General features: G+C 47.6%; 1 protein-coding gene across 1 annotated transcript in view; it reads left to right on the top strand.

Moving 5' to 3' along the window:
* syne1a (spectrin repeat containing, nuclear envelope 1a) overlaps positions 1-21,101 on the top strand; it is a 183,201-nt gene that overhangs the window by 84,133 nt on the left and 77,967 nt on the right. Inside the window, 22 exon segments of the mRNA XM_070446763.1 lie at positions 457-627; positions 3,507-3,833; positions 3,984-4,136; positions 4,725-4,892; positions 5,269-5,445; positions 6,824-6,970; positions 7,299-7,424; positions 7,656-7,832; positions 8,078-8,343; positions 8,476-8,632; positions 8,797-9,195; positions 9,456-11,081; positions 11,611-11,966; positions 12,050-12,194; positions 12,447-12,665; positions 13,502-13,791; positions 13,960-14,125; positions 14,262-14,417; positions 14,753-14,905; positions 15,396-15,578; positions 15,948-16,085; positions 16,212-16,397. Of these exon segments, the coding sequence (XP_070302864.1) occupies positions 457-627; positions 3,507-3,833; positions 3,984-4,136; positions 4,725-4,892; positions 5,269-5,445; positions 6,824-6,970; positions 7,299-7,424; positions 7,656-7,832; positions 8,078-8,343; positions 8,476-8,632; positions 8,797-9,195; positions 9,456-11,081; positions 11,611-11,966; positions 12,050-12,194; positions 12,447-12,665; positions 13,502-13,791; positions 13,960-14,125; positions 14,262-14,417; positions 14,753-14,905; positions 15,396-15,578; positions 15,948-16,085; positions 16,212-16,397 (5,886 nt within the window).

The following is a 21,101-nucleotide window of genomic DNA, read 5'->3' as shown; positions in this document are numbered from 1 at the left end:
ACTCCCACCCTTTCTCTCTACTCTCTCTCGCTCACACACACACAATTGTTCTGTGTGAAATGTGTGGCCATATGGGCCGCGGTACAGAGCTGTTACCTCCGTCTCCATCTCTGCAGTAAAGGTGTGCACTCAGCACTAGCAGCTAATTGGAGCTTCACGCCACGGGATCTGCAAGTCAAGTGGATTATGTGCCAAATCCATAAAAAGACCTCATTCATAGCCATACAATCTAAGTCAAGTGGATGTGTCAAAACCCCCATAAAAACGGAGATATTGTCAAATGAATGATGTGTCAATAACACAATTTWWAAAAATAATAATATCCAAATCCAAGACATGAAAAGAAATCTGTGGAAGGAATAAGGAATAAAAATATTTTCAGGTGTCGAGTTTCATGGTTCTGGGGTGATGCAAGCTGTCTGATGTCACTCATTCTTTTATCCAATCTGCTTTTAGGAGACCATCAAGCAGCTGAAGGAGGAGCTTAGGAGCATCGAGGAGGCAGAGAAACTCTGTGTGTCCTTCTCTGATTGGCTTAGATCAGCCCAGAATAACTTCAGAACCGTGACAGCCAGCACGGAGGCTCTGGACCGGGTTGCCATGGAGAGGAAGATGAAGAAAGTAGAGGTACTGAACACAGACACACCTGGTAGAGTAGGGTTCAACGTGGCTCCTTTTCTGTTCACTTACTGTACAATATTAGATTTCTGCTATAGAACCCCGGCATACACTAGTTGGTAGCTTCATTTAGTGGTATTGGTACAGAACCCTGAGGTACACCTCCTCGCTAGAGTGCCCTGATAAAAGTGAATTAAGCTTGCTTGTGCTATATTACACAGAAATGATTAGTCTTACTCTAGGTAGTTTCACAGCAGTCAGCTTGTAGTCCTCTGTAACTCAGTTGGTAGGACATGGTGCTTGTAACGCCAGGGTAGTGGGTTCGATTCCTGGGACCAGCCGTACATAAAATATTCATGCACGCAAGACCGTAAGTCGCTTTGTATAAAAGCGTCTGCTAAATGGCATATATATATTGTAGTACAGAAACACAGGAAAKCCTCTTTACAATCTGCCATGTTAGCCAGCAAAAAATGTATTTGCTTTCCAAGCAACATAAGGTGCTTGTTCATTACATCAACATGAAAGTTTGCTTAGCCAGTTTGGCTTGGGTTGCAGATATTTGCATGTAAGGTTAGAAAAAGCATTCAGTACCTAAATATAAGGACCTGGCAAGATAGTTCCCTTTCTCTCTCTTATCTGACGTTGCTCTTCTTAAGTTGATAAGACATTGATTTATATATTAGTGTCCGTGAGCACACTTCATAAAACATCAAAATATCTGCAGTAGTTGACTTGTCACAGTTCATATTGAGTGTGAAGAGGAAGGAGAGAGAGAGAGTGTGTGTGTATTGATCGTGTCTTTATGAAGACAAAGCGGGAGCGGCTTTAGAGGATGCTCTGTAGCAGAGAGAGCCCTCCCACTGTGAAACAGAGGATGAAGAAGCACCAGTGTCAGGAGCCTGCTGGCACAGACACTGTAATTGATGCAATGCCCTTCCCGCTCCGCATCACACACACACACGCAGTCACACACATGCAGACCACACACAACACACACACACACAACACACACACACACACACACACACACCACACACACACACACACAACACACACACCACACACACACAGCAACACACACACACACACGCAGTCACACACATGCAGACACACACACACACACACACACAGCAGACTCCTTCCGCCAGACACACACCCAGGCTTTGCAGTAATCCATGTCTGGGATCGATCTCCCTCTCTGCATAGGAACAGAGGACATGTTGTCGTCACATGTGTTCTGGTGGCACTGCAGACTGCAGACTAATACCAGACATCAGCCACACAGGGGAATTAGACGGAACCCAGTGTGAGGAGGGGAGACTAACGTGATAATCAGCATAACTGATCGATCCACTCCTGCTGGATTGAGTGACAGAATGATGTAGGCTTTGTACAGTTATTGGTCATAGATGTGGCCAATTATAGATCTCCATAGTGACTAATTTGCTGTTTTTCCATAATTATTTCTCAGAGAGCTTTATGACTATGCTAAATGCAATGTGTTTGGATTCAAATATCTTTCTGTACTGTAGAATATAATAGGTACAACCCTAGCCCTCTACAGAACATACTGTGCTGACAGTCAGTTTGAGTATGAGAATTATACTGCTGGCAGTTTAATACACTGCAGCATCAGTGGAGGCTGCTGAGGGGAGGACAGCTCATAATAATGTCTGCGGATGGAATGGCACCATACACATGGAAACCATGTGTTTGATGTATTTGATACAATTCCACCTATTCTGCTCCAGCCATTACCACGAGCGCGTCCTCCCCAATTAAGGTGCCACCAACCTCCTGTGTGCCACATTCATAGACAACTCCACACTACATCACTACAATGACATTGGTAAGAGTCTATGATGGAACTAGTGGAGACTGTAGCTACACTTGTCAGTTACCAACAACAGCTGTGTGTACATGGTATTATTAGACACATAAAGGCTGCTGGTGTTATTAGCAGTCTCATACAAACCTGCACATCTTGTTTAGTGTGTCAGATGGAGAAGGCAGGGGAACGTGTGTAGACCGAGACAGACCGGGTTAGTATGATCAACAGCAGTAGCAGCAGAGCTGAGGCCATTATTATATAGGTCTCCTGTGATGATAAAAACTCCATGGTATCCTATAGAATAAAGTAATAAAGTATGTGCTTGGAGAGGGGGTGTGTATGCATGCGTGCCTCTGTGTGTGTGTGTGTGTGTGTGTGTGTGTGTGTGTGTGTGTGTGTGTGTGTGTTGTGTGTGTGTGTGTGTGTGTGTGTGTGTGTGTGCGTGTGTGTGTGTGTGTGTGTGTTGTTGGTTGCTGTGGAAACCCCCGCTGCCTCTGTCCATTATAAGGACCCGGTAATTGGCCCTCTTTTCATATTTCTCACCGGGGTCTCACCGGGGTCTCACCGTGCAGGTGTCAGCTTACCTGCCGGGTTCAAAGACTTTCCAGGAAAAGTGGAGCTTCTCAAACACTGTCGGTGAAACCCCAGGTGGCCGGGATAGCAGGGTTGTTAGCGGAACAAAGGAATGTGTGTTGGTGTGTGGAATGTAGCTAGAATCACACATACAAGATGAATGTGAGACTTGCTGAGAATATTTGGAATGAAAATAAATGCGTTTGTGTAGAAGTTTACATGCAGGCAAACCTAATTATCTTGGCAACTGTCTTTTTTTCTATTGACAKTCAATCCAATTGTATTTGTTTAGAACTTATTACAAATTGTGTGTGTATTCATGCATGTCTGTGAGTATGCACACATGCACACACACTATTTCAACAAATTCTCTTTCATGTCTTTTTSTATAGATTCCATCACTGTGTACACTGAGGTATACAGTACTGTAAACATATCACACATTCGTTCTCTGTGTCTCTATGACCTCTCTCTCCTCCAGAMTCTCCAGGCTGAGCTTCAGCAGGGCCATGGCCTGCTCAAGGCCCTCAGGGAGCGGGCAGAGCGGGCTGCAGGCTTCCTGGAGGAGGCTGGAGCTGAGGGGCTGGGAGGGGAGGTGGAGGCCAGGCTAGCCCAACTGGAGGAGCTAGCCGGTGGGCTGCGGCAGGAGCACTGCACCCTGGAGAGGGCTGTGTGTCTGGCCAAGGAGTTCCAGGACAGGTACAAGGCCCAGGCCCAGTGGGTGGTGGAGACCAGAGCCATGCTCAGTGCCCCCCTGGAACCTAAAGCTGAACTGTACCAGAAGAGAGCACAGCTGGCCAAGTACAAGGTACGGTACCTCTGTAACCCCTCACCCTCAGCTCTTTGATTCAATGGAGAAGATGTGCCATATACTTTGTTGRTCCTACAGTTAAAAAATAAAGGCATCAAACCCTAAATAGCATAACGGTCTCCCTCCTTCCTTACCTCCCTCCACCAGGCCTTGTTGCAGACGGTCCAGTCCCATGACTCGGCAGTGAGGTTGGTGGTGGAGAAGGGAGAGTCTCTGCTGCTTTCAGTCCAGTACCCCTCCATCAGAGACAACATGAACAGACTACAGACGGACTACACTGAGCTCTGCAACGCTGCCACTGTGAGGATTTACTATTACTGATGGATTTTTAAAGACGTCCCAAGTATAAATACAGTAAAGTACACACATTAAAGAGTAAAAAGTCATGTTTTTTAGACTACTGCAAACTTCCAGGAGTAGGGCAGTCAAGGAGTTGGTCTGATGGTCAAATGTGATGTCATCAGTCTCCCCCTTGCTTGAGGAACAATAGAGTAGCAATAGAGAACAAAAGAGGAACCCCCCCCCCACCCCTACTTGTGCCATGTCTTGTCTGACCTGTACCAACTATTGAGATGTACCTTTGTTAAGTAAATCAGGTGTTACATGATGTGAAAAGGAGACTGGAGTGCCACTTTAACCAGGTCCTCTTAATGGGACTTTGATTACAGCTTTCTGAGTGCTATTGTATAATGGTTACCAATACAGTGGATGTCTGGACTACTTCAGCTATTACTGTTAGTAACTTGGTACTGTTGGTACTATTGCTACAATATAGTAGCACTGTTGAGACTTGTTGCTGGTTTGATAATCACTATTATGGTCACTGCTAGGACTGCTACCGACGTGTGTTTGTGGGCCTGTGTGTGAATGACAATGTGTGTGTCTCAGGCCCATGTGCAGCGCCTGGAGGGCCAGGTGAAGGAGCAGGAAGTGTACCACGTGGAGCTACAGGAAGTGGAGAGGTGGCTGCTGCAGATGTCCAGCAGGATGGTGACCCCTGACCCCGCAGCTGGCGGAGGCCTGGAGGCAGCCACTCAGCAGCTGGCCAGTCACAAGGTGACAAATCAGACAGTGTTATTAATTACACTAATCCAATGGCTTTTTCATAGTGTTTTTATTTTATTTGCTATTGAAAAGCCATCCTGAATCACCTAATTTAGGCATGCCAGGTTCTAGCCTATAACAATCAAGTAATAACAGTGTTCATCCTTTTATCTCATGAGCAGGACACAGATATCTCTGTATGATAGCCACATTTCTTTCTCTCTTTATTCGATTTGACCTACCCTCAAGTTCATCCATSCAATCTGATCCTTTGGCTCAGCATGCACTCTTGTCTATTTGATGTCCACCATGTTCTTCAACCAAACCCCAAACCCCTCACTAACCCAAAGAGTGCTTGGCTCCGTTCCTCCTCTCCCCCCTGGTCCAGGCCATCATGGAGGAGATAGCAGGCTTTGAGGACCGCCTGGCTGGGCTGAAGGAGAGGGGAGATGACCTGGTGGAGGGCTGCAGTGAGCGTGTGCAGAGCAGGCTGAGACAGCAGGTCCAGGCTCAGCAGCAAGGCACCCGAGACAGCTACTCTGCCATCTGCAGCACGGCACAGAGAGTGAGTACTGGGGGGGGGGGGGGGGGTACCCATATTAAGACGTCCTTCAATTCAAATTATAATGAGGCTAATATATATAATTTTGTGCACAGACTACAACACACACCAACATAGTCTCTCCATCAACACTGCAGTAGCCCAGCCACTCACTTAATCCCAACCCATACAAACACCTAAACCTTCCTCCCAAGACAGCCCGTGACTGCCAACCAAATGTTCCTTGCCAAATAAGGCCCGCCAAAGCAGAGCACAACCACCAATGCCAACACAGACCAATAGTACCAGCCAAGCCACTATCTCAATCTTACCTTATTTCTCCCTCCTTGCTCTCCCCGTCAACTTGATTTTATCACTCTTGGCCAAAATAGCCAAATCGACTCTSTCATCTTGGCAAGCCCTATACCGCTCGTCCACACTGTCAACAGCTCACCTCCCAGTACAGCCCTATTCAGCCAATCTGCTAACCCGTGTGATCCAGCCACACTTTATCAACACCCTTCTGCCAATTCTACAACTGCCGATCCAGCCTTGCCATGCCATGCCATGCCTGCCAACTTAGTCCCAAACTCCCAGGCCTATATCCCTCTAACCCAGCCACCTTGCCAACCCTCGTACCCCTGCTGCCAACCATGCCAGGCCTTGTGCCAACACATGTCTATCACGGATCATACCCCTCAGGGCTCTCATATTAACTATGTCAATCATGTCCTGCTGTTATTCTCTCCCCTGTAGGGCAGCGACGCCTCTGCATTCAACACCTGTCAAACAAAACACTATTTAGCTATTTACCAGCCAGACGTTTATTGTTTATGAAAGGGACTTGGGAATAGAAGGGTTTTTGATTTATGGAAATGTGTTAATGTCTTTCATAGGGTGTTTTCTCCATCCATTACAATAGTTTTCCTGGCACAGGCCAGGGCATTGCAATGTAGAAGAAGGTACTACTCACTGTGAATCTGTTTGATTTAGATAGACATCGATTTTATCTCTTTTACCCCTCTATCTTTTCATCCATCTATCTCTCTTTCTCTCTTGTTCTCTTGTTCTCTTTCTCTCTTGTTCTCTTTCTCTCTTGTTCTCTCTTGTTCTCTTTCTCTCTTGTTCCTCTCTCTCTTGTTCTCTCGTTCTCTCTTTGTTTCTCTCTTGTTCTCTCTTTGTTCTCTCTTGTTTTCTCTCTTGTTCTCTCTTGTTCTCTCTCTCTCTCTCTCTCTCTCTCTCTCTCTCTCTCTCTCTCTCCTCTCTTCTCTCTCTCTCTCTCTCTCTCTCTTTCTCTCTTTCTCTCTCTCCTTCTCTCTCTTCTCTCTCTTTCTCTCTCTTTCTCTCTCTTTCTCTCTCTTTCTCTCTCTCTCACTCTCTCTCTCCCTTCCCTCTCCCCCAGGTGTACCAGAGTTTGGACCGTGAGTTGCAGAGGCATGTCAGTCTGCAGGATGCTCTGCAGCAGTGTCAGACCTGGCTGGTGTCAGTCTCAGAGGAACCAGAGCCAACTGCACATCTCCCTCTCAGCCTGGAGGAGGCGCTACAGCAGGTCACTCACCAACACTACACTTATTACCTATCTGGCTGGCATACTTTCAAAGTGGCTTATTCAAAACAGTAGCTAGATACAATGCCTACTCTGATATACTGAACTGGGATTACAGTATGAACTGGTGAACTAGGGTTTTAATCATGTATAATATGTTATTATTTTTATAATTATTATATATAACACATTAACATTATATAATGTATATAATTTCATACTTCGTTTGCAATTGCAAATGGGAAGGTCGTATTCAATTGAATAGCGCCATTCACTCCTGAAGTGCAATGGTTTACGTGTTGATTGGTCTCTCACCTGCTGTACTGTCCAGGTGAAGCATGAGCGGACTCTCCAGGAGCAGGCCAGTACCTACCTACAGCTGGTGTGTTCTACCTGTGACCTTTCAGAGCAGAGGGTGAGGGAGACCGCCCAAGACATCCAGCAGGTCAAACTACAGGTGAGTACATCTCAGTACGGTTCACTAGCCACAGCCACAAACTGCATTGGGAATGTATTGACCGGACATTGGTTTCTATGTGTCGATATGGCATTACAATGTCAATCAATAAACATCAGCTGACAAACTGTACGGCTGATTACCAGTGAATACTGTGTTTCAAGCATTATGCAACATTCCAATCCTTAACATACCTCAGACATAAAGCTTCCGTCTCCCCTGTGTATGTAGATCGAGGAGAGGATGCTGGTGTGTGAGGAGGTGGCAGAAAGCTGGAGGGACGTTCAGGAGCAGCGGGCTGATCTGGAAGCTCAACTCAGAGAGACAGAGCAGCAGCTGCAGAACCTCTCCAGGAGACCGGCTGAACTGGAGCCCAAGATCACCCAGAACCAACTGGATCAGGCACAGGTCAGTACTGGGTGTAGTCATCTGYTAGCTTATTTATACTGAATGGATGGATGGATGGGTGACCACTTGTGAAGTGTAATGGTTTAGGTGTTAATTGACCAGATGGATGGGTGGATGGATGGATAGATCAACACTTGCATTGTTGTTTCATGGCTACTGGCTCTAAAACAGTCTACCAGTCAAACACAATGACCTGAGCAGAAAGCATTGACAGTACAATACTAATACCATCTTCATTCTATCAGGAGTTCCTCCAGCAGCTCAGAGTGAGGCAGGTCGACGTCACCCAGCTGAGTGAGGCTGTGGCTGGGCTGACGGAGGGCCAGTCCTCTCCTGCCCTGGAGGAGATGGGAGGTCTGAGGAGGGCCTGGGAGGAGTTGGGGCAGAGGGCTGAGGAGCTGGAGGGGCAGAGGGGTGAGGACATGCAGAGGAGCGGGGAGTATCATGACTGTGTGGCTGCCGTGGAGGAACTTTTCCACCAGGTGTCCAGAGAGTGGGACTACCTGGCCAGGTATGACGAAGCTGGACACACAAACGCACGCACGCCAAACACACACACACAAACACACACACACCGTTCAAAGTGTGGACTCATACAGTAATACCTTCTCTTCCTATCCCCCTCCCTATGTTTGTGTCTCAGGGCGGACACAGAGAGCACCAGTGAGCACCTGGAGGCTCTGAGAAAGCTGTGTTGTGACCTGGAGGACCAGAGAGGAACTCTAGAGGAGCTGAGGGACCAGAGACAGGCTGTCCTGCCACGCCTCAGCCTGCTGGACAAGGAGCTGGTCAAACAACAGGTGCTGTAAAAACTCCCTTCAGTTTGGTAAAACCTAGGTCAATTCCCACTTTATTATCCTGCATGTGTTTTCCTGATAATGTATGTGATCAATATTTAAGCACTGCCAACAATATCTCTGAATAACTATCCATGAGTTTCTACTAAAGACTTTTCTTTGTCCAGGTGGGCCACTTGGAGAAGCGCTGGTCCCAGCTGGACAGCCTGATCCAGGGGAAGATCCAGGACTCTTCCCAGACTCTGGAGGACCTTGGTCGCGTGGAAGCCCAGCTGAGGGAGGCCCGGGAGTGGATGGAGGAGCAGCGTCCTGCCCTAACATCAGCCCTGAAGACCAGCCCTCCTCCAGACCTGGCCCAGAGCTTCCTGTTCGACCACCTGAGTGTGTGTGTGGAGCTGGAGGCCCGGGGGCAGCTGCTGGGCCAGGCAGTGAGCGAGGCCCAGCGCGTGGCCTCTAGGCTGGGGCTGAGCGAGAGGAGACGCCTGCAGGAGCTGGTACTCCAGGCCGAGGGAGAAGTAGAGGCACTGGGGGCCAGGGTGAGCCAGCGGAGGAAGTACCTCAGCAAGGTTTGTAGTCATTTTGATTTTCATGTCTGTAATAATCTTGTTTTAATTTACATACACTTGATTTTATTTATACATTTTTCTGCAGTAGTGCTTAGTAGTTTTATGAATCATTTTTTTATAATGTGGAACCTGCTCTCTCCTTAAAATTGTGGACTGATGGAATGGTGGTTTAAATCTCAATTATTTGAAGGCACTCAAATAAAAATATGACAAAAAAGAAAAGTGCTTTTTAAATAAAAAGTGTGATTGTTATTTTCTAGGCCTTCACGGAGCGGACCCAGTTCCTCCAGGCTGTGGGGAGGGCTCTGTCCTGGGTCCAGCAGCAGGAGAGGAAGGCTTTAATGGACGACCACGTGGCTCTCCTCCCTGATGACCTGACCAAGCAGGTGGTGACGTGCCGAGGGGTCCAGAGCGGTCTGCGGGCCTACCAGGGGGAGTTGGCCTCTCTGTGGGCCCAGGGTCGTGACCTGGAGAGGGACGCCACGGATCAGGAGCGGGGGGAGACCGTGACCAGGTTGGAGGAGCTCCAGAGGGTCTTTGAGACGGCCTTCCAGAGAACCACCCATCGCCTGCAGGACCTGGACAGAGCCCTGACCTCCAGGAAGTACTTCAAGGTCGACCTGGATAGGACGTGTCACTGGCTGAGACGGGCAGATGGCATTACGTTCCCCGAGATTGACTTCACCTGCAACGCTGATGACGATTTGGAACTACAGGGTCGACTGGCGAAGTTCCAGAACGTTCTAGAGCAGGCGTCGGAATACGAGAATCTCCTACTCATCGTCCAGAGGGTGGGGCAGGAGATTCTCCCCTCGCTAAACGAGGTAGACCACTGCTACCTGGACGAAAAGCTCAACGCCCTCCCTCAACAATACAACAGCATCCTAGCGTTAGCCAAAGAGAAGAGGGACAGGATCCAGCAGGCTATCCTAGAGAGAAAGGACTACGACTGCTTCTTCAACGTCACTTGTAGAGCATTGGAGGAGCTTCAGGAGCAGTTAGACGGTTTAGCGATACGGACAGTCAGTATTCAAGAACAGGAAGTTGTTCATCTCCGTGACGACCATAGAGATCTGTCTGAAAGCCTGGCTCAGCTCAGCCCTGCGGTGAGAGAGCTGAGGAGGAAGACTGAGGGGTTTCTCAGCAGGGGCCAACGATGCCATGCTGAGGAGACAGAACAGCTGGTTAACCTCCATGACAATCTGAAGAGGACCATTAACCAGAGACTGAAACATCTTGACGACTCATTGAAAACATTGGCAGAGTATAATGCAACATCAGCAAAACTAGACTCTGAGTTGAAGTCAGTGAAAGAGCAGTTCACTAGAATGAAGTCAGACTCAGACACCAAATTAGGTGGCACAGAGAGACTGACAAATCTTTACACACTGCTGGAAGATCTGGAAAGGATGGGCTCTCACCTGGAGAGACTCACCCAACATACAGAAGACCTGGGATTGAACTGTGATCCTGCCGCCATCCAGGCCTCCAGAGAGGTAGTGACCTCGCATCACAAAGAGTTGCAGTCCGTAAGGTCGGAAGTAAAAGATTGTGTTACAGAATGTGAAAACTGTCTCAAGAAGGACAAAGAATTTGAGAAAGAGATTGGGCGGACATCAGATTGGCTGAAGAGTCTGAGGAAGAAGCTTGGGGAACCACTGACCCTTCYAGAGGTGAAAGTTGAGATGGTAGAGGAGGAGGTCAGGAGACTGAAGGTGGTAGAGGAAGAGGTGCAGTCCAGACTGAGGGTAGCAGATGCCATGGGCAGCAGGGAGAAGCAGAGATTCAGCAGTAGAAATGAGGCCTGTCCTGCCCATGTGGAGGCTAACCTGGAGGAGCTGGTTAAACTGAGGGCTGACGTCCAACAAGCACTTAGAACCAAGCAGGTAAATGTACTATACTATTGTGTAATGCATGTGTACACACTGGATCTAAAGATAATGTTAAAAATGAGCATAAGATATCAAATCTTGTTTTTCTACGATGYTGTAAATCATAACTGTTGGCTGAAGTAGCTGAAAAGGGAGCCTTGTTTTTACATAAACCTAGTCTATCATTGATGATCTGACTCATCTGTAATAACCTCTCCCCCATGTTATCAATATTTTGTCTGGCTTTGTCTGAAAGGACATTCATAACAGACCAGTTACATTAATATTGTCATGATCTCGCGATAAGTAGTTCAGTTATTTATCTGAGTAGTCTCATGATGATTTAATCTGTCCTCCTAGTGAATTCCTTATCCTGGATACATTCATCCCCTGATAACTGATACATTCTCTCATTAGCAGTGAGTGAGTGGTTGCTACTCATTATCCTCTTGACCTTTGGCATACAGTAAGCACTTTTTAACTGGGAATAGATTACTTTCCAATGAAAAATCCAACACATTCATTCATTTTGTGTGGACTTTAGCTGARCCTGGATCAGACTCTGTCCCTGGTCCAGAGACACCAATCCAYCCAGCAGTCAGCCCGCAAGTGGCTTGACGAAGCTGGGGCTTTTCTCCAGAGAACCACCCTGGGAATAGAGCTGGAGAACCAGACAGAGAGCCTCAGGGAGCTGGAGGAGATCTCAGCCCAGGAACCAGCCTTCATGGCTAAACTAGATGAGCTGGAGACCCTGGGTGCTCAGCTGGATGGTCTGGTGGGGCTGGGAGTGACGAAGGAGATGAAAGAAAGTGAAAGAAAGAAAGAAGGTGTGGAGGTAATGCGACAGAAGGGGTCAGAGGTCAATGAGCAGCTGAAGGGTTACCGGGAGGATCTGCAGAGGTAAGGTCTCACATGGTGTGAGTGTGCGGTGCGTGCATGTGTTACAGAATCTAACTGCTCTAAAATGAATGTGTCATCTGTAGCTGTGCTGCTCAGTGGAGCTCCTTCCAGACGGAGAGAGAGGAGCTGATTGGACAGATGAATGAAACAGGAAGTATGATGACTGCGTTCCCCTCGGCTAAGGCAGCCAATAGCCAGGAAGCTGAGGACAAACTCCAGAGTTACAAGGTAAGCTATGACTGTTTATGACTTATTATCAATGTTTTCTTTCACTGAATTTCTGTAATTTCTGTTGTAAATTTGTGGAAGTTCTGACCTCTGATTTCTTGCTGCTCTCTCTCTCTCTCTCTCTCTCTCTCTCTCTCTCTCTCTCCTCTCTCTCTCTCTCTCTCTCTCTCTCTCTCTCTCTCTCTCTCTCTCTCTCTCTCTCTTCTTCTCTTCTTGCAACTTAAACTTCCCTCTCTCGTCTCATCTCTCTAGTCTCTGTTGATTCTGATTGATGGGTGTGAACCCACCCTGACTGGCCTGAAAGAGAAGGCCACAGATTTGGCTCTGGTTGGGTCTGAGTCCAGCAAAGCTGCTATTGGTCACTCTGTGTCATCTTTATGGCAACGTTGGACACGCCTGTGCAGCGTGGCGCGAGCCCAGGAGAGAGCTCTGGAGGACACAGCTCGGGACTGGAGGAGCTTCAGGGAGAAGGTAGGAGATCTGTCTATATCAACATACAGTATGTGTATATTAGCTTGGGAAAATGTAGTTATTGTAGGTTCACATATGTAGTATTCCAGCAGGCACATTGGCAATTTGAACACTTTAGGCTACCTGTGGTTTTCAGCAGCTAACAGCTTCAGTCCACGTATTTTCAAATACATTCCATAAAACAGTGCTCCCCTTGTTGATACTTTTGAGGAGTGGGTTGAGGCTCAGCCTTTATGCCTCTGAGATCAGTAGTTACTCTAAGAATTCGTACTGCTGTGGATTTAGGTCACTTCTGTTGGATGTTAGCTCAGATACAGCCACTACTCAGTGGGTGTACACTGATGTAATTCTAGGCATCAGGCCAGCGATGAGCTCCCGCCAAAGCCTTCCATCCACTTCCAACTCACAAGGGCTCCCACAAAGCACTACTCCTTAACAGGAAATTATGTCATCAGATAGGAAATGCTCACATCCTTTGATGTGACGTGTTCTTGTTGCCYGGGGCCTTTCTTTGGGGCCATTGTTCAACTGGACATGACATCACCGTTATAAATGACTGGGTCAGTTTCCTGTGGCTGGTTCTATGCACCACAACAGGAAGAACAAGGACAACACAAAAGGACTTAAAGAAAGAATGAACTAGAAGAGAGAAGTAACCACCGAGCTCCAGAGTTTTGGTCTAACCTAATCAGTACACTGTTGTAACTTAATTAACAATTGCTTAACAAGTACCTTGGCTAACATGTCACAAAATATACATTTCTACTAAAAAACTTTCCTGAATTTCTATTGACATGTTTCTGTTCAGCATGAAATATTTCTGCCTCTGTCCTCAGATGGAGAAGGTACGGTCTGTGTCAGTAGACCTTCATGCTCGTGTGCCAGACAGCACAGTGGAGAAGGCAGCCACCAGGGCGGCGCTACAGAACCTGTTGGAATACCATGACTCCTTCAGCCTGGAGGTGGAGAGAGAGCAGTCAGCCCTGGCCCTGCTGGGGCAACACACACTCAGCCTGATAGGAGAGGACCAGGAGGAAGAGGAAATGGAGATGGAGAAAACTGACAAGACTAGAGAAGAGACACCCTGTCTGAAGGAGATCAGGAGTATGCTGGAGATGTATGAGAGGTAAACGCGGGGGGGGGGGTAATTCTGCATTTGTGCTATGGCTAAATATATTCTATTGGTTCTACTAAATTATCGCTACTGTGTTGCGGTGAAGGAGGTTTGAGATGAAAATCAAATTTCTATGTAATAAGACAATGAGGTATCATCTTATGTCATGTGTGTCCCCAGCCTGGTGCTGCAGGTGCGTGGTAGCAGAGCCCAGGTGCAGCAGGAGCTGAGGGAGAGGGAGGATGTGGAGAGGGAGCTAGGACTGGTGAAGGGATGGATCCAGGACACCAGGGGACTGCTACTGAGCCCTTCATCTGACCTGGACTCACTGCTGCATGAGCTAGAGGTACGAGTGTGTAGACTCACAATCACAATCACACACGCACACACACAGACCGCTTGACCTGTTTAAAGACACACTTTTACCTTATCCAAAAAGTCTGCAGCCAGTAGTAAACACTTATTGTCAATCTATCACACAGACAGCCCATGGTGAGGTCATCAGTAGGCGCCAGAGTGTGGAGAGGATGGTGGAGCTGCAGCAGAACAAGTACCAGGACCTCCAGACAGCCCTGCCCTCTGAACTGAGCATGCAGCTGGCTGAGGTGACACTCGCCCTGGGCTCCGCTGAGGACCAGGTACCCTCCCCCTCTGGAACTAGTGTTGGCTTCCATACTCTGTCTATGGGTGATCTTCGTTAGTTAGTTAAAAAGTTAGTTAGTTATACTACTTATTATATAAATCTGTTGTAATTCAAATGTATATTCTTAGATTAGACCTAGATACTCTGTGGGTCTGACAGTTTTGGTGGTTCTTCTTGCATTTGGTCTCTAGGGGGCACTCTGACACAAGCTTTTAGGAAATGTGTCGTGGCATAATAATGAGACAAATTAGAGTTCAATAGGAGATTATGGCACCCTTATAAATGTCCATGGATATTTTATCATTCTAATATCTGCCATGACTGTTCCAGGTCCAGTCGAGGGAGAGAGAGGTGCAGCAGACCAGAGATGTGAAGGAGGACTTTAGTTCCAGACTGCAGGACATTGAGGGGAAGTTGAAGACCATCTCTCTGAAGATCAGTGAGAAGGCTACCGACCTGGAGCAGGCCAAGGAGGAAACCAAGGTAATTAGCCCTCATTAAACTGGCAATACATTTTCAGACATTGAGGTTAATGATTGGTCTATAGGGCTATTAGTGAAGACTTGGAATGACAAGAGCTGCCCCCCTGCTTTCAAAAGCTGCCTCACTTCTGTGAGAAATATTCCAGATGGGATTCTTATACCTCCTCCCTCTCCCCATCCTCTTCCCCCTCTTCCTCTACCTCTACCTCTCTCCATCCTCTTCCTCTACCTCTCTCCATCCTCTTCCCCCTCTTCCTCTACCTCTACCCTCTCCATCCTCTTCCCCCTCACCTCTACCTCTCTCCATCCTCTTCCCCCTCTACCTCTACCTCTCTCCAACCTCTTCCCTCTCTTCCCCTCTTCCTCTACCTCTCTCCATCCACTTCCCCCTCTACCTCTCTCCATCCTCTTCCCTCTCTTCCTCTACCTCTCTCCCTCTCTCCATCCTCTTCCCCCTCTTCCTCTACCTCTCTCCCTCTCTCTCCCTCTAGTGTCTGTGTGAAGAGTGTGAGGGTTGTGGTCGCTCCCTGGCTGAGCTGGTTGTAGCAGTACAGGAGTTTGGGGACCAGAACCCTCTACTGTGTAAGCAGCTGGGAGACGCCCTGTCCAGACTGGCTGAGGTCCAGCGCCTCACCACACAACAGGCCCAGGAACGGGCCAACCAACTACACAAGGTCAGATGTCAATCCATATCTGTCATCAATCTTAACTCTTCCATTAGGCAATAAGCTGTGGTAGCATGACTTCCTAACATATAGGGTGGCAGGTAGCCTTGCGGTTAAGAGTGTTGAGCCAGTAACCAAAAGGTTGCTGGTTGGAATCCTGAGCCTACTAGGTGAAAAATCTGTTGATGTGCCATTGAGCAAGGCACTTAACCCTGATTGGTCCTGTAAATCACTCTGGAAAAAAGCATCTGCTAAACGATAAAATAAAAAAAATTATATGGCGATGACAACGATATTCAGAGGAGTATGTCTCTCACTCTCCTCCTCTCCTCTCTCCTCACCTCTCCTTTCTCATGTCCCACCCTGTGTGCTGAGCAGGCAGAGCAGCAGCTGGAGGAGTATAAGGGGATGAGGCAGTTCCTCCTGGGCTGGGCTGAGAAAGCAGAGGCCCTGGTCACTGGCAACATAATCTGGAGCTCCGCCTCTCAGCTTCAGGATCAAATCAGAACCCACCAGGTGGGTGTCTCATTATTGAGTGACATAAAGGGCAGCCAGTCAGGTTCTTTAGTGTTGTCCATAGCCTGAGTGATGTCTGTTTAGCGCTCCTTCTATCTCTACCGCTCTGTGTTCCCATGGTGACAGGCGGTGCTGCGAGAGTGYCGTGGTCTCCATGGTGATCTGGAGGCCATGGGGGAAAGGGAAGGGCAGTTGGGGGAGGTGCTACAGACGGAGGGGTGGAGCCAGCAGGTGAAACAACTGAGCAGATGCACTGAGGAGCTGCAGCAGAGCGCAAAGACACGCCTCCAGAGCCTGCAGGATGCCGCCAAGGTAACTAACACACCTGTCATTATTTAACCAAGGTAACGYACCTGTTATTAAAACTGTTGTGACTTGAATTTAACATTAATCTGAAGACTGTTATTTATCTAATCAAATAACTATGTTTAATTGTTACCTGATTAAATTTATAATGTAAGAATTAACTCATTAGGATTTGGGGCACCACGAGAGCGGTTCTTTAAAGAGTTACCATCTCCCGAATTAAACTCTAAAAGGTCTTTACCTATCACATCTATAAACAGTCAACTTATTAATCATAACCTCGTATCATATCATCATTCTGAACAGTCGTAACCTCCTTGCATCTGCAATAACCCGAGCCTTACTTATGATTCAGTACTACACAAATTGGTTTAATTATTTATTTACTAGCTAATTAAATGGTAACACAGGATAAACATATACACTTAATACGTTAAAACAGGTCCCTAGCAGACTGACAACAATATGGCTGCTTGTTACAAAAGACATGGAAAGGGCGAGAGAGAGCGAGGGACAGAGACATTTATTAAGATTGGTACATTTAGAAACTAAGGGATGAAGAATATGTACATAAAGATATATGAATGAGTGATGGTACAGAACGGCATAGGCAAGATGCAGTAGATGGTATCGAGTACAGTATATACATATGAGATGAATAATGTAGGGTATGTAAACATATAAAAGTGGCATTGTTTAAAGTGGCTAGTGATACATGYATTACATAAAGATGGCAAGATGCAGTAGATGGTATAGAGTACAGTATATACATATGAGATGAGTAATGTAGGGTATGTAAACATTATATTAAGTGGCATTGTTTAAAGTGGCTAGTGATACATTTTTTACATCAATTTTTCCATTATTAAAGTGGCTGGGGTTGAGTCAGTATGTTGGCAGCAGCCACTCAATGTTAGTGCTGGCTGTTTAACAGTCTGATGGCCTTGAGATAGAAGCTGTTTTTCAGTCTCTCGGTCCCTGCTTTGATGCACCTGTACTGACCTCGCCTTCTGGATGATAGCGGGGTGAACAGGCAGTGGTTTGGGTGGTTGTTCTCCTTGATGATCTTTATGGCCTTCCTGTGACATCGGGTGGTGTAGGTGTCCTGGAGGGCAGGTAGTTTGCCCTCAGTGATGCGTTGTGCAGACCTCACTACCCTCTAGAGAGCCTTACGGTTGTGGGCGGAGCAGTTGCCGTACCAGGCGGTGATACAGCCCGACAGGATGCGCTTGATTGTGCATCTGTAAAAGTTTCTGAGTGCTTTTGGTGACAAGCCAAATTTCTTCAGCCTCCTGAGGTTGAAGAGGCGCTGCTGCGCCTTCTTCACCACGCTGTCTGTGTGGGTGGACCAATTCAGTTTGTCCGTGATGTGTACGCCGAGGAACTTAAAACTTACTACCCTCTCCACTACTGTCCCGTCGATGTGGATAGGGGGGTGCTCCCTCTGCTGTTTCCTGAAGTCTACGATCATCTCCTTTGTTTTGTTGGTAATCAAGCCTACCACTGTAGTGTCGTCTGCAAACTTGATGATTGAGTTGGAGGCGTGCATGGCCACGCAGTCGTGGGTGAAGTACAGAAGGAGTACAGGAGAGGGCTCGGAACGCACCCTTGTGGGGCCCCAGTGTTGAGGATCAGCGGGGTGGAGATGTTGTTACCTACCCTCACCACCTGGGGGCGGCCCGTCAGGAAGTCCAGTTGCACAGGGCGGGGTCGAGACCCAGCTTGATGACGAGTTTGGAGGGTACTATGGTGTTAAATGCTGAGCTGTAGTCGATGAACAGCATTCTCACATAGGTATTCCTCTTGTCCAGATGGGTTAGGGGAGTGTGCAGTGTGGTTGCGATTGMGTCGTCTGTGGACCTATTGGGGCGGTAAGCAAATTCGAGTGGGTCTAGGGTGTCAGGTAGGGTGGAGGTGATATGGTCCTTGACTAGTCTCTCAAAGCACTTCATGATGAGGAATTCTAAGTCAGGTGAACAGAAGGACTTGAGTTCCTGTATGTTGTTATGATCACACCACGTCTCGTTAATCATAAGGCATACCCCCCTGCCCCTCTTCTTACCAGAAAGATGCTTGTTTCTGTCGGCGCGATGTGTGAAGAAACCAGGTGGCTGTACCGACTCCGAGAGCGTGTCTCGAGTGAGCCATGTTTCCGTGAAGCAAAGACTGTTACAGTCTCTTATGTCTCTCTGGAATGCTACCCTTGCTCGGATTTCATCAACCTTGTTGTCAAGAGACTGGACATTGGCGAGTAGTATGCTCGGGAGCGGTGCACGATGTGCCGTCTCCGGAGCCTGACCAGAAGACCGCTTCATCTGCCCCTTTTACGGCGTCGTTGTTTTGGTTCGCCGGCTGGGATCCGATCGATTGTCCTGGGTGGTGGGCATAACAGAGGATCCGCTTCGGGAAAGTCGTATTCCTGGTCGTTATGATGGTGAGTTGACGTTGCTCTTATATCCAGTAGTTCCTCCCGACTGTATGTAATAAAACCTAAGATTACCTGGGGTACCAATGTAAGAAATAACATGTAAAAAAACTAAATACTGCATAGTTTCCTAGGAACGCGAAGCGAGGCGGCCATCTCTGTCGGCGCCGGCACCAGAAGTAGCTAGCCCCTGTAGACCTTACAGTGAAATGCTTACTTACAAGCTTTAACCAATAGTGCAAAAAAGGTATTAGGTGAACAATAGGTAAGTAAAGAAATAAAGACAACAGTAAAAAGACAGTGAAAAATAACAGTGGCGAGGCTATATACAGTAGCGAGGCTATAAAAGTAGCGAGGTTACATACAGACACCGGTTAGTTGGGCTGATTGAGGTAGTATGTACATATAGATATGGTTAAAGTGACTATGCATATATGATGAACAGAGAGTAGCAGTAGCGTAAAAGAGGGGTTGGCGGGTGGTGGGTGGCGGGACACAATGCAGATAGCCCGGTTAGCCAATGTGCGGGAGCACTGGTTGGTCGGGCCATTTGAGGTAGTATGTACATGAATGTATAGTTAAAGTAACTATGCATATATGATAAACAGAGAGTAGCAGCGTAAACGAGGGGTTGGGGGGGGGGTACACAATGCAAATAGTCCGGGTAGCCATTTGATTACCTGTTCAGGAGTCTTATGGCTTGAGGGTAAAAACTGTTGAGAAGCTTTTTTGTCCTAGACTTGGCACTCCGGAACCGCTTGCCATGCGGTAGTAGAGAGAACAGTCTATGACTGGGGTGGCTGGGGTCTTTGACAATTTGTAAGGCCTTCCTCTGACAGCGCCTGGTGTAGAGGTCCTGGATGGCAGGCAGCTTAGCCCCAGTGTGTACTGGGCCGTACGCACTACCCTCTGTAGTGCCTTGCGGTCGGAGGCCGAGCATTTGCCGTACCAGGCAGTGATGCAACCAGTCAGGATGCTCTCGATGTTGCAGCTGTAGAACCTTATGAGGATCTCAGGACCCATGCCAAATCTTTTTAGTTTCCTGAGGGGGAATAGGCTTTGTCGTGCCCTCTTCACGACTGTCTTGGTGTGTTTGGACCATTCTAGTTTGTTGTTGATGTGGACACCAAGGAACTTGTAGCTCTCAACCTGCTCCACTACAGCCCCGTCGATAAGAATGGGGGCGTGCTCAGTCCTCCTTTTCCTGTAGTCCACAATCATCTCCTTAGTCTTGGTTATGTTGAGGGATAGGTTGTTATTCTGGCACCCCCCGGGCAGGTCTCTGACCTCCTCCCTATAGGCTGTCTCGTTGTTGTCGGTGATCAGGCCTACCACTGTTGTGCCGTCTGCAAACTTAATGATGGTGTTGGAGTCGTGCCTGGCCATGCAGTCGTGGGTGAACAGGGAGTACAGGAGGGGGGGACATGTTGAAAATGTCAGTGAAGACACCTGCCAGTTGGTCAGCACATGCCCGGAGCACACGTCCTGGTAATCCGTCTGGCCCCGCAGCCTTGTGAATGTTGACCTGTTTAAAGGTATTACTCACGTCGACTACGGAGAGCGTGATCACACCGCCGTCCAGAACAGCTGATGCTCTCATGCATGCCTCAGTGTTGCTTGCCTCGAAGCGAGCATAGAAGTGATTTAGCTCGTCTGGTAGGCTCGTGTCACTGGGCAGCTTGCGGCTGTGCTTCCCTTTGTAGTCTGTAATAGTTTGCAAGCCCTGCCACATAAGACGAGCGTCGGAGCCGGTGTAGTATGATTCAATCTTAGTGTTCTATAGATCGCCTCTGACCATTCCCCACGTTCCATGTTAGAAATATTGTTCCAGTATTCGCTTTTGAACGTGTTAGAGTTTCGGTGGGAAAAAGTATCTTGAAACAAAGGACATTCCTTTGGTGAATATTGGAGAGGGAGGGCTGAATCTTCTTTCCTTGATTTACGACAAGACGTGTGTTGTTAATCCCATGTAGTTCTTTCCTCTCCCCTCTGCGGGTGAGAGTGGTCTGAGTGAAGTTATTCATTACAAACCTGATCTGACCTATTTGTATTCTCGTGGACAGTCATGACAAAATCCACAAAAAACAATAAAGCCTGTACTTACACCATCCAGTCACCTTTTTATAACCTCACAACGTACCTGTCATTATTACCAACAAAATCTGTCCTAATAGCACCCACTTTTTACAACCTGGTAACATGCCTCAGCGGTGTAGAGTTTTTGCCCATCAGTTAACCCACCTTTTGTGGAAAAATGAATTTAAAGTATAGGGAGCGTACTTTTT

The sequence above is a fragment of the Salvelinus sp. IW2-2015 genome, linkage group LG14, assembly GCF_002910315.2.
Source record: "Salvelinus sp. IW2-2015 linkage group LG14, ASM291031v2, whole genome shotgun sequence".
NCBI lineage: Eukaryota > Metazoa > Chordata > Actinopteri > Salmoniformes > Salmonidae > Salvelinus > Salvelinus sp. IW2-2015.
Note: the sequence above shows the minus strand (reverse complement) of the source record. Positions and strands in the feature narration are given on the sequence as shown.